The sequence below is a fragment of the Oryctolagus cuniculus genome, chromosome 8, assembly GCF_964237555.1.
Source record: "Oryctolagus cuniculus chromosome 8, mOryCun1.1, whole genome shotgun sequence".
In the NCBI taxonomy this organism is placed as follows: domain Eukaryota; kingdom Metazoa; phylum Chordata; class Mammalia; order Lagomorpha; family Leporidae; genus Oryctolagus; species Oryctolagus cuniculus.
This window is the reverse complement of record NC_091439.1, coordinates 10,746,440-10,759,630: the sequence shown is the minus strand read 5'-3', so window position 1 is coordinate 10,759,630 and position 13,191 is coordinate 10,746,440. Positions and strand designations below refer to the sequence as shown.

The 13,191-nt window shown below is 43.0% G+C and overlaps 1 protein-coding gene across 2 annotated transcripts in view; it reads left to right on the top strand.

The window, feature by feature from the left end:
* Nucleotides 1–13,191, top strand: part of DCHS2 (dachsous cadherin-related 2) — a 312,281-nt gene that overhangs the window by 224,451 nt on the left and 74,639 nt on the right. For both annotated transcript variants that reach the window (XM_051819958.2, XM_051819960.2), the window contains exons 7-9: nucleotides 85–184; nucleotides 3,479–3,633; nucleotides 4,976–5,816. In XM_051819958.2, coding sequence (XP_051675918.2) covers nucleotides 85–184; nucleotides 3,479–3,633; nucleotides 4,976–5,816 — 1,096 coding nt within the window. The remainder of the gene's footprint in view (nucleotides 1–84; nucleotides 185–3,478; nucleotides 3,634–4,975; nucleotides 5,817–13,191) is intronic.

Below are 13,191 nucleotides of genomic sequence, written 5' to 3'. Positions count from 1 at the left end.
CAGACCCTCATTTAAAGGTCTACTATTATACACTAGTGTGTTAAGATGCACCGACTCACCGCAAGCCTTTTGTTTTAATGACAGGTTCTGGAGGGCCAACCCGTAAATATGTTGGTCACAACTGTGTTTGCAAAGGATCTTGATGAAGGAAACAATGCAGAAGTGATCTATTCAGTAGCTTCAGGTAAAAGGCACTGTTCATACAAGGATAAGAATCTACAGAATTCCCTCTTTCTTTTAGCTTGGTACCGTGATTATCCAGATTACCGTAGTTAACTTTGAAAAATAACACCAATTTAGAGATAAAATACATTTTCTTTGTCAAGAATCACAGCTATTTTCTTAAAAAAAGAAGAAGGAAGAAGAAAGAAAGAAGAATTTATTTCAAAACCTTAATGAAAAATCTATGTCCTGGGGCTGGCACTGTGGCATACTGGATTAAGCTGCCTCCTGCAAGACCACCAGTTCGAGTCCCAACTGCTCTGCTTCCAATCCAGCTCCCTGCTGCAGCTGGGAAAGCGGTAGAAGATGGCCCAACTTCTTGGGCCCCTGCACCTGCATGGGAATACCCGGAAGAAGCTCCTGGCTCCTGGCTTCAGTCTGTTGTGGCTGTTTGAGGAGTAAAACAGTGGATGGAATTTCTCTCTGTGTCTCTCTCTGTCTCTCTGTCTGTCTGTCTGTGTGTGTCTCCCTTTCTCTCTGTAACTGTGCCTTTCAAATAAAATAAGCAAATCTTCTTTAAAGAAATCTATATCCTGTTGGGGTGGGGAATATGTGGCCCACAAGCCATATGAAGCCTCATGGAATCATTTGGTCTGGCCCTGCCTAGGCCACTGCAGGCAAGACTCGAAATTCAAATTCAATATATTTTTAGTGTGCTAATTTTAAACTGATAATATTTTATGGCCCATGAATGATGTTATAAAAATGGCTCTTGATAGAAAAAAAAAGATTCCTCACCCCTAAATAGTAACCATCCATCTCTAATGACTAATTTACTGTAAGCTGAAGTACAAATCATCTTTTATTGAAAAGAAGGTGGTAGTTATTGTGTAAGAAGTGGTATTTAACGTGATTGTGAATGCCAAGAATCTGTAAACATCCATGTAGGATACTCTTGAGGTTAGAGTTGATCATACCCAGAAAATGCCACGTATGTGTATCTGCCTATGTATGTAAACATAGGAACTTCATTAAGACAGGCATACTTTTATGTGTGTGTGTGTAAGATCTATCTATTTATGTGAAAGTCAGAATTAGAGAGAGGGGCTGGGGCTGGGACTGGCTGAAGCCAGGAGCTAGGAACTTCACCATGTGGCTGCAGGGACCCAAGCACTCGGCCCATCTTCCTCTGTTTTTCCAGGCTGTTAACCAGGAGCTGGATCAGAAGGAAGTTGAGCAGCTGGGAGCCGGACTTGTGCCCATATGGGATGCCCCTGGTGGCTTTATACTTCACGCTGCAAAACCAGCCCCACTTCTGTGTCTTTATTTTCGTGGTGACAGGTTTGCTCCTGTCATTAAATTTAGTTGGTACCACGTGTTAGGCTATTTTTTAACTTTCTATTTTTTTATTTTTGAGATAGCATATTTTAAATTTGTTACTGTCAAAGGCTTAATACTCCACTAAATAAGGAGTTCAACAAATAAAAAGTAAAATGACCTTAGTTCATCAGGAATATAGGCAACGGCTATAAACAATAACCAAATGAAAATATATCTATTTCATTCATGTGTGCTAAATTTTAAAATAGTCATAGATTATTAAAACTATAGTAGTGTATCATTCCTAACAATTTATTTGACAAAAGTTTAAAACAAAGTTTGAAAAAAAAACCCTAGTGCTTTATAGTATTTTTAAAGACACTGTTTCTTCGTTACATTTGATGCATACATAGGAAAGCAAGAATCAGCATTGCCCCTGCCTGCAGGTGAGCTGATCATCTTCACGCAAGATCCGAAAGATGCTACAGGCAATCACTGGGGCCAAGGTAGCACCTTTCCTGGGCAGCCTGCCAACACCAGAGCTCGCTAGCATTTTAACCACTCAGAACCTTTGAAAAAGAAAGTCCTCATTCACCTTAGTAAATTCACAAAGAAAGGGGCCAGCATTATGGTGCAGCAGGTTAAGCCACCACCTGAGATGTCCACATCCCATGTGAGCACTAGGTTCAAGCCCTGGCTGCTCTGCTTCTGATCCAACCCCCTGCGAATGCACATGGGAAAGCAGCAGAAAATGGCTCAAGTGCCACCCATGTGGGAGACCCGGATTGAGTTCAGGCTGCTGGCTTCCACTAGGCCCCCCTCTGGCTGTTGATTGGGGCATGAACCAGTGGGTAAAAGATGTGTGTGTGTGTGTGTGTGTGTCTGTGTGTGTCTGTAACCATGCATTTCAAATAAATAAATAAAAATCTAAAAAGAAAAAGATTCATAAGGAAAAGTGTAGGGTGTAGCACAGACTTACTGTAAGGGAACGAAACGTGGGTTTCAGAGGTATTCATTAGTGTGGTATTCATTTGTGAACTGTTTTACTGAGTTGCCCAAAAAGGAGATGGGAGAAAGTTTCTCTTTATTGAAATAATCCAGCTAATCAATGCAGAAGAGACAATAAACCAGAATACTACGCTTTGCAACACTTAATGAACCCTTAGGGGATCTGGGCTGTGTATCAACAAGGGCCAATATTGGCAACAAAAGGCAGCCAGACACATACCTCTGAAGGGAAGCACAGCATGTGTGATGTAATCTTGCCAAAAAAAAAAAAAATCAAGCCTGAGCCTAGAGAGTTCTCTAGTTTTACCGCCCAATTTAAATAAAACACATTGGACAGAGGAACTTCATAAACTATGTACTGGAGATGCAGCAGCCAAATCTAGATAAACATGATGCTGTTTTTTCAACCAGTGAATTGCAAGGGAAAAAGGACTCAAATGGCAAGAATCTATAGACTGAAGAACTATGCAATAAATGGACTTAATTTTGATCCTAATTGGAACAAAAAATACAAAGATATTCGTGAGATGATTACATGTATTAAAGCTTATTGGGCATTTGATGATATTAAGAAGTCCTTTTTAAAAGTGTAATATGCTCCTGTAATTTTGTTAAAATAGTCCTTATCTTTTGGAGATGCACTTGAAATATATACAGAGGAAATAATGTGACTTCTGTGACTTGTTTCAAAAGAAAATTGGGGACGGGGAGTATAAAAATGGCACATTAAATAAGACTGCCCATGAATTGATTGTTATTGGCACTAGCTGGTGGGCATATGTGAGTTCATTTTATCATTCTCCTTTTTTATATGCTTGAAAATTCCTATAATAATATTTTCAAAGATCTGAAATATTTCTTGCCTATGAGTTAGTGCGATTTTACCTTCGCTCTTGCAGATGATCATAGAGATGTTGGATTCACTGATTCTCTGTTTTCTGCCTTGTCAGTCAACACTGACTTCTCACTTTTGTGTCTGTGTGTGTAGACCAATCTGATCACTTTAAGATTGACGCCAACAGCGGTGAAGTAAGAACAACCAGGATCCTTTCATACGATCATCGAGCCTCCTACAGGATGACTGTTGTCGCCAGTGATCAGGGAGTTCCTCCTCTTCAGGGGCAGGCAGTTGTTAATATTCAGGTAAAGTCATCCCGGTAAAACGCAGATGGGTATTCTGAAGGTTTCATTTGATACTGAGAGAGAGAGGTATCTCCCATTTACTGGCTTACTTCCTAAATGGCTACAATGGCCCGAGCTGGGCCGGGCCAAAGCCAGGAGCTTCCTCCAGGTCTCCTACTTGGGAGCAAAGACACAAGCATTCAGACCATTGTCTGCTGTTTTCCCAGGTGCATCAGCAGGGAGCTGGATTAGAAATAGAACAGTTGGGACTTGAACCGGTGTGCACATGGGTTGCCTTTGTTGCAGACAGAGGCTTAACCCACTATATCACAACACTGGTTCCTCATTTCATTTTTATGCAGGCATCTAGAGTGACAATACAGTCAATGCATGAGTATTATTTTAAGAACACATCATACATATGTATTTACCATTTTGTTTTTACTTGCAGAGTATTTAGATCTAAATAATTTAAAAATTAGCTTTATACAGTACTTGACAAGATGTTCATTGCTGCAAGAGCATTTGTGTTGCTTTACGTTTAACAAATGTGTCTTGCCTTTCACTTACTCCTAGCTTTAAGGGCCTAATAAATTTGTGGGAGAATTTAGTATGTAAACACATGGCCATGTGATAAATCACATTGTGTTTTCTTTTGCACTTTTTTAAAGCTTAGCAAAGTTGCTCAAGACATGTATTTGAGGACTTACCTTTAATTGTAGAGAGTGAACAAGTTGTAGGAAGTTTTCTTAGTAAGAAAAAAAAGTAACACAAACCAGTCAAAAATAAGGTGACCATGCATAACTAGATATTTTTTTTTGCTGATGCACGTGGTAATCAGTGTGTGTGTGTGTGTGTGTGTGTGTGCATACTCAAAATTATGTGTCCCAAAGAGTTCTATTTCTAAATTATATACTTTCCTAGATTAAATATATGTGGGTTTTGAGAAAAGTCTACAAGGTCATATTTCAAGTTTCTTGTTTTGAAGACACGTGATCCTTCAATGTAAAGAGATGACCTTGTGGGTAGACTGGTCTCCAGGATTTAGAGCACTCGTGAGCCTGCATTTGCAGTGAAGAACACCACGGCCACCATTCCACTCAGCTGTTGCACGGCCTCACCATGCTTTCATTTCACCTGTTACAGCAGACAGAAATGTGGAAAATTCTGTCGCACCTTGCCAGTTTTCCGTCTTCTGAGACATCCTGGGATTATATGATAGAAAAAAGGCTTTCTCAGCAATTAACATATGTACATCACACAAAAGAAAAGGAATTAGCTTTTATACTATCATAGCATGTGTTGGCTCAACTGTCTTTAAAAAATACCCCAAACTAACAGCTCCATTTTGTTCTTGCTTTAGGTGATACCACTGTCCACAGGGAGAGTTACCATTGCTCAGAATATCAGACATTTAGTTATACCAGAGAACTTGAAGCCTGCCAAAGTGATGAGCTTGAGAAAGCCCCCGGATCACCTCCAGCATCATAATGGAAAGTTGCATTTTAGCATCGCTGCAGATGACAGCGACGGTCCCTTCGACGTCGACAGCACAACAGGAGACGTGTTCCTTGCCAAAGAACTTGACTATGAATTTAGATCTCATTACCTTTTCCGAGTGGTCGCTAAAGACTATAGCAGGGACCCCATCCCGAGCAGCACGGTCTTCCTCAGTATCGACGTGGAAGATCAGAATGACCACTCCCCGTCTTTCCAGGAAGAGCTCATTGTGATAAGCGTGGAAGAGAATGTCCCCATTGGGACTCTGGTATACGTCTTCAATGCCAAAGACGGCGATGGCAGTTTTTTGAACAGTAGAATTCAATACTCCATTGAATCCCACCACCCTGGAGTGAATCCATTCCTCATCCACCCCTCCTTCGGCACACTGGTCACTGCAGCTGCCCTGGACAGAGAGAGTGTTGCCACTGTCACCCTGACAGTGACTGCGTCTGACCAAGCTGTGAACGTGACGGACCGGCGAGTGGCATCCCTCATTGCCAAAGTCGTGATTCTGGATGTAAATGACCACAGCCCCACCATTGTGTCTTCCCCTGTTGCCCACGTCAGAGAGGATGCAGTGGTGGGCTCCTTGGTCCACCGTGTCACTGCTCGAGACCCAGATGCGGGCAGGAATGGAAAAGTCACATACAGCATCCTCTCGGGAAATGAAAACAAGGCCTTTGCGTTAGACAAGTCATCAGGTGCGGTGTCCTTCATGGCGTTTTCTAAAATTCTTGTTATATTTTATTGTGGTGAAAAAACTTAGCATGGGTCCTACTCCCTGGACGAAGTTTTAAAGGTACAGTACGAATCTGTTGACTCTGGGTATCGTGTTGCATAGCAGGTCTCTAGATCTTGTTCATCTTGCATAACTGAAACTTGAGCCCCCCACCCCCACCCCCCTCCATTCAGCCTGTGACATCCACAGTTCCATTCTTTGATTCTATCTGACTCTTTTAAATACCTTATGTAAGTGGACTCATGTAGCATTTACCTTTCTGGGGCTGGCTTATTATACCAAGGCTAATGTTCTCGAAGTTCCTCCATGTTGTGACATACTGCAGAATTTTTTTATTTGCTAAGGTTGAAGAGTATTCCATTGTTTTTTTTTAAATATTTTATTATATTTAAAAGAGAGTTACAGAGAGAGGTAGAGACAGACAGAGGTCTTCCATCCGCTGGTTTACTCCCCAGATAGCTGCAACGGCCAGAGCTGTGCCGATGCGAAGCCAGGAGCCAGGAGATTCTTCCGGGTCTCCCATGCAGGTGCAGGGGCCCAAGGACTGGGGCCATCTTTTACTGCTTTTCCAGGCCATAGCAGAGAGCTAGATCAGAAGAGGAGCAGCCGGGAATAGAAGCAGCACCCAAATGGGATGCCAGTGCTTCAGGCCAGGGCTTTAACCTGCTGTGCCACAGCACCGGCCCCAAAGAGTATTCCATTGTGTGTGTTTACCAGATTGTTCTTATCCACTCAGAATGCCGGTAGACATTTAAGTTGTTTCCTCATCTTGGTCACTGTGAACAGTGCTACAGTGAACCTCGTAGTGCTACTGTTTTTCAAGACTAATTTCAATTCTTTTGGACAAATATCTAGAAGTGGAGTTGTTTGTTTTATATGGTAGCTCTGTTTTTAATTTTTAAAAGTATTTATCTATCCATTTATTTATTTGAAAGGCAGAGAGAGCGCACCCCCAACTACTGGTTCACTCCCCAAATGCCTACAGTGGCCGCTGGCAGAGCCTGAAGCCAAGAGCCAGGAACTCAATCCGTGTCCCCCCAGACAGGTGGCAGGAGCCCAATTACTTGAGCCACTCTGTGCCTTCTCCCAGGACATGCATTCGCAAGAATCTGGAGTCAGAGACTGGAGCTTGGTGTCAAACTCTGGTCCCCTCGTGTGGGGTGCAGGAGTCCCAGGAGATGTCTTAACCCCTATGGCCAATGTCCACCCTTAGTTTTAGTCTTTTTGAGGAAACTCTACACTGGTCTACACAGTGGCTTCAACAGTTTTCATTCTCATTAGTGGTGTGCAAGGGTTCTAGGACTTCCACATTCTACTAAACACTTCTGTCTTTTTTTTTCTTCCTAAAAATTATTTTGTTCACTTTATTGAAGAGAGAGAGAGACCCACACACAAACAGGTCTTCCATCAATTGATTCACTCCCCGTATGCTCACAACAGCCAGCCCAGGGCCAAGGCAGAAGCCACAAACTATCAACTCAAGGCAAGTCTCCAACAAGGGTGTTAGGGACCCAACTCCTTGATCCATCACCTGCTGCCTCCCAAGATATACATTAGCAGGAAACTGGAGGCAGGATCTGGAGCCAGGACTCAAACCCAAGAACTCTGACATGGGCTACGGGCATCCCAAGTGGTCTCTTAACCGCTATGCCAAATGCCTGGCCCTTGTTTTTCCTAATACCCATCCTGATAGTTGTGAGATGACGTCTCACTGTGATTTTGATGTGCATTTCCTAATCACCAATGACATTGTACATTATTTCATATATCTGTTGGCCATTTGGATGTTGTCTTTGGAGAAGTGTCTATTCAGGTTCATTGTCCATTTTTCAGCCAGATTATTTAAAAAGTTTTTTTTTTTTTTTTTTTGCTTTGAAAGTCAGAGTGACAGGGAGGGAGGAGGAAGAGAGAACAGAGAAAAATCTTTGATCTGCTGGTTCACTCCCCAAATGACTGCAATGGCCACAGCTGGTCCAGGCCAAGGCCAGGAGACCAAAACTCCAAAATGATCTCCCACATGGGTGCAGGGGCCCAAGCACTTGGGTCATCTTTCACTACCTCCCAGGCACATTAGCAGGGCGCTGAGTCCCAGCCACTCCACTTCTGATCGAGCTCTGCTGTGGCCTAGGAAAGCAGTGGAAGATGGCCCAAGTCTTTGGGCCCCTACACCTGCGTGGGAGACCTGGAAGAGAACAGCTCTGGCTTTGGATCAGTGCAGCTCTGGCCATTGTGGCTATTTGGGGAATGAACCAGCAGATGGAAGACTGTCTCTCCCTCTCTCTCTCTCTCTCTCTGCCTCTCTGTAATTCTCCCTCTCAAATAAATAAATAAAATTTTTTAAAAAAACATATGTTAGTTTAAAAATATTCTTCCCATTCCATAGGTCGCCTTTTCCCTTACTGGGAAGAAGATGTTCAGTTGTGTGTTGTACCATTATTTGATTTTGTAGCCTATAGTTTTGTTATCATGTCCTTGAAGCCGCTGCCAAGACCAATATCAGTGAAGCTTTTTCTCTATGCTTTTTCCCAGGAGTCTTATAGTTTCAGGGCTTACATTTAATTCTGTAACCCATTCTGAGTTTATTTTACATACAGTATAAAACAAGTGCCCTGCTCATCTTTGGCATGGGGACATACAATTATTCCAAGATTGCTTGTTGAAAAAATTGTCCTTTCATTTTTGTGTATCCCTGGCACCCTTGTCCAGCATCAGTTGATCACATACATTTGGATTGGTTTAAGAGCTGTGTACTCCATTCCATTAGTGTTTATGTCCTTCTCTGTGCAAGTACATACTGTTTTGATTCCTGTAGCTTTGTAATATGTTTTGAAATGAGGAAGTGTGATGCTTTATTCTTCTTTCTTAAGATTTTGTTGGCTATTTGGGATCATTTCAGATTGCATATGAATTTTGTGATTGTTTTTTCTATTCAAAAATGAGACAAGAATATTCATAAAGATTGTATTGAATCTATAGATCCTTTTAACAGCATGAGCATTTTAATAATGTTAAGTCTTGCACATCATGAACACAGGATATCTTTCCATTCGATTGTGTCTTTATTAATTTCATCAGTATTTTGTGGGTTTTAGTATACAAGTTTCTCATCCCATTATGTTTATTCTGAAGAGTTTAATTCCCTTTGGTATTATTATCAGGAAGGTTGCTTCTCTAATTTCCTTTTCAGGTACTTCCTTGACTTTTGTATGTTGATTTTGTGTCCTGCCATTCTGCTAATTTAGTGGAGTCTTTTTTTTTTTTAAGATTTATTTGTTTATTTGAAAGTCAGAGTTACACAGAGAAAGGAGAGGCAGAGAGAGAGAGAGAGGTCTTCCATCCAATGGTTCACTCCCCAATTGGCTGCAATGGCTGGAGCTGCGCCAATCCGAAGCCAGGAGCCAGGAGCATCTTCTGAGTCTCCCACGTGGGTGCAGGGGCCCAAGAACTTGGGCCATCTTCCACTGCTTTCCCAGGCCATAGCAGAGCACAGAATCAGAAGTGGAGCAGCTGGGACTTGAACTGGCACCCCTATGGGTTGCCGGCACTGCAGGTGGTAACTTCCCTCGCTACGCCACAGTGCCGGCCCCTTGGTGGTCTTTAGGTCATCTATATATTAAATCATATTGGTTGCCAGCAGGGACCATTTTACTTCTACCATTTCAATTTAGAGAATTTTTATTTCCTTTTCTGTCACTTTTAATTAATGTCTCTCATCATTTGCTTAGATTAATCCTTTCACTTTCCTCTTTAAATTTTCTTTTAAAATTTTTTTTAATTTGAGAGACCCCCCACCCCCATCTACTGATTCACTCCCCAGATGCCTGCGGTAGTCAGGACTGGGCCTGAGTGAAGCTGGGAGTCAGGAACTCAATTCAGTTCTCCCCTGGGGATGGCAGGAACCCAGTTACTTGACACATAACCACTGTCTTCCAGGGCTCCCATTAGTAGACATGCTGGAGTCAGGAGCTGGACTGGGAATGAGCCCACACACAGCAGTATACGATACAGTCTTCTTTGCTGGCACCTGATTCACTAGGTGTGATACCCACCCCCATGTGCACTTTAAATTCCTGGCTTGGGGGAGGCATCAGGCCTCATGAAAAAAGCCCACATCTCAAATCACAGTTCCTCGGCTGAATCCCAGCTCTACTTCGGATTCCAGACACCTGCTAGTGTACACCTTAGAGGCAGCAGGCAGTGGCTCAAGTACCTGGGTCCTGGTCCCCCACATGGGAGACCCAGATTAAGTTTCAGGATCCTGGATTCAACTTGGCCTTGCTCTGGCTATTGCAGGCATTTGGGGAGTGAACCAGTAGAGGAAAGATTCCTTGCCCCCTCCCCCAACAGAACAAAAGGCCTGTTAGTGTACCCACGTCCTGTACTGGACTATCTGGGTGTCTGCGTATGGTTCCAGGCTCCAGCTTCTGACTCCAGCTTTCTCCAAAGACGACCCTGGAAGGCAGTGGTGATGGCTAAGTCAAGGGTTCCTGCCACCTGCGTGGGAGACCTGGATTGAGTTTCTGCTCCCAGCTTCAGGCCCAGTTGCTGACATCCGGGAGTAAGCCAGGGGATGAGGGAACGTGTTCTCTCACTGTTTCTGTGTGTCTCTCTCCCCATATACATATTTACATCCCAAATAGATTAATGAAAATCTTTTGACTTGCTATACCTTCAATTTACACAAATATGTAGAATAAGCACAGTGGTAGTACCATCTTTGGAGAACCAATTTCAGTCGGCCTGTTTCTTGATATTAACTACGCCTTATAGCTAGCTCTTTTTTTATTTATTTGGCAGGTAGAGTTATAGACAGTGAGAAAGAGAGAGATAGGTCTTCCTTCTATTGGTTCACTCCCCAAATGGCTGCTAAGGCCAGCGCTGTGCCAATCCAAAGCCAGGAGCCAGGTGCTTCCTCCTGGTCTCCCATGTGGATGCAGGGCCCAAGCACTTGGGCCATCCTCCACTGCACTCCCTGGCCACAGCAGAGAGCTGGACTGGAAGAGGAGCAACTGGGACAGAATCTGGCGCCCATATGGGATGCCAGCACCGCAGGTGGAGGGTTAACCAAGTGAGCCACGCGCCGGCTCCTATAGCTAGCTCTCGTTTCATGAATATACGATGGCAAACATCCTTGTCTCCACTGTGGGTCCCCACAGGACAGAAGATTTTACCAAGTTAAGAAGATGACAGATCCACAGCATTATTCAAAGATGTCATTATGAAAATTTATCTTTTAGAGCCCGCAGGCATGTGTCTGTTAAATGGTAGGAAATAATATATGAAATGTTTGCCTGTTGAATTCATTTGCACAGTGAGACCCTCTCTTTCACATCAGTTGGGACCTTTTATTTTTCTCAGAAGCATTCACTCACAATCAAGTACTCTCTAGAAATGTCACTCACTGTCACTTAACTTCTCCTGCTGACACTATGGTGCCAGATAATCCACCATACATTTTCATGTGGATTTTTTTTTAGAAACTTATTTATTTGAACAGCAGGGTTTTATAAACAGAGGGAGAGACAGAGAGAGATTGCTATTCTATCCACTGTTTACTCCCCAAATGGTCACAACAGCCAGGGCTGGGGCCAGGCCAAAGCTGGGAGCCAGGAGCTTCTTCCAGGTCTCCCACATGGGTGGCAGGGGCCCCAACACTTGGGCCATCTCCCACTGCTTTCCCAGGCTCATTACCAGGTAGCCGGATCGGAAGTGCAGCAGCCTGGACAAAGACCAGCATGCCTGTGGGATACCAGCATCACAGGCAGTGCTTACCCCACCACACCACAACATTGGCCCCTTCATGTGCTTTTTTTCAAAGAAGTGATACTATGATTGTAAAATTCATTTATTTTCATTTTATTTGAAAGGCAAAGAGACAGAAATTTTCCATTTTGTGGTTCAGTCCCCAAATGCTTGCCCCAGCCAATGCTGGGCCAGGCTTAACTCAGGTACCCACAGCTTAATCCAGGTCTCCCATTTGGGTGGCAGGGACTCATGTACTTGATCCATTACTGCTGCCTCCCAGAGTGCATTGCAGGAAACCAAAGTCAGAATCAGAGCCAGGATTTGAACCAAGACACTCTGATGTAGGGTGCGGTATCTTAACCACCTTGCCAGATGCCCTCCCAAATCTTTATGTAGTCTGATAGAAGAGTGTAAGGACAACGTGTCTGCCTTGTGAATTCTGAAATAAACTTATCTCTGCCTGATTCTTCAGGGGATATTGGAAAATTAATGGATCATCATTGCATTTTCTGAAAAAAATAAAATCATTCACACATGAGCCTAAAAAATAAATCTCAGATGTATAGCATCTGGCCCAACTGTTAGAGCATTATTGGAGTTGAGACTGCACATGTAGGATTTGGATGTCATGGCTGTAGCCTGGCTATATTCTGCTGGGAAATTTCATCAAAATATGTATTAAATCCTGTACATATGGTTCCATTCTGAGGTTTGTGTGGACACCACCTACATGTCCACTGACAGATAGCCCAGACACAGGCTGCTGACTGCTTGTGGCGCTGGGGCTCCCCACGGGCCTGTTTCAGCAGGACTCAGAACGTCTTCCAGGATGGCTGGGGAAGGTCTGTTTGAGACACGACTAGCATTGTGTCTCAGTGCTAGAAGCACCGTGGATTTCGAGCAAGCGCACTTGCTGTTTAAACGTCATTGAGACGTTCTTGAAAGACATCAACTGATACTCGCCAAATGTGCGCATAGGAGATGGCATGTGTTTTTTTCTTGCGTAAGGCTCAGATTTCTTTTTTCTTGTATTTTCACTTTTTCTTAAACTTTTATTTAGTAAATATAATTTTCCAAAGTACAGTTTATAGATTACGATGGCTTCCCCCCCATAACTTCCCTCCCACCTGCACCCCTCCCATCTCCTGCTCCCTCTCCCATTCCATTCACATCAAGATTCATTTTCAATTATCTTTATATACAGAAGATCGATTTAGTATATACTAAGTAAAGATTTCATCAGTTTGCACCCACACAGAACATAAAGTGTAAAATACTGTTTGAGTACTAGTTATAGCATTAATTCACATTGTACAACGCATTAAGGACAGAGATCCTTCATGGGGAGTAAGTGCATAGTGACTCCTGTTGTTGACTTAACAATTTGACACTCTTGTTTATGTCTTGCATAAGGCTCAGATTTCTTATATAGAAGACACAGTGAATTTTTCAGTGGCTATGGCCATGAAGAATAAAATGACCTGTAATTACTGAAAAACAATCTCATAAAATCTGATTCAGTCAACACCTTTAATTATTTGAAGAAAAGTTGTTATAGGATAGCAGGAGCAAGCAGCAATCCTGGAAAGAAA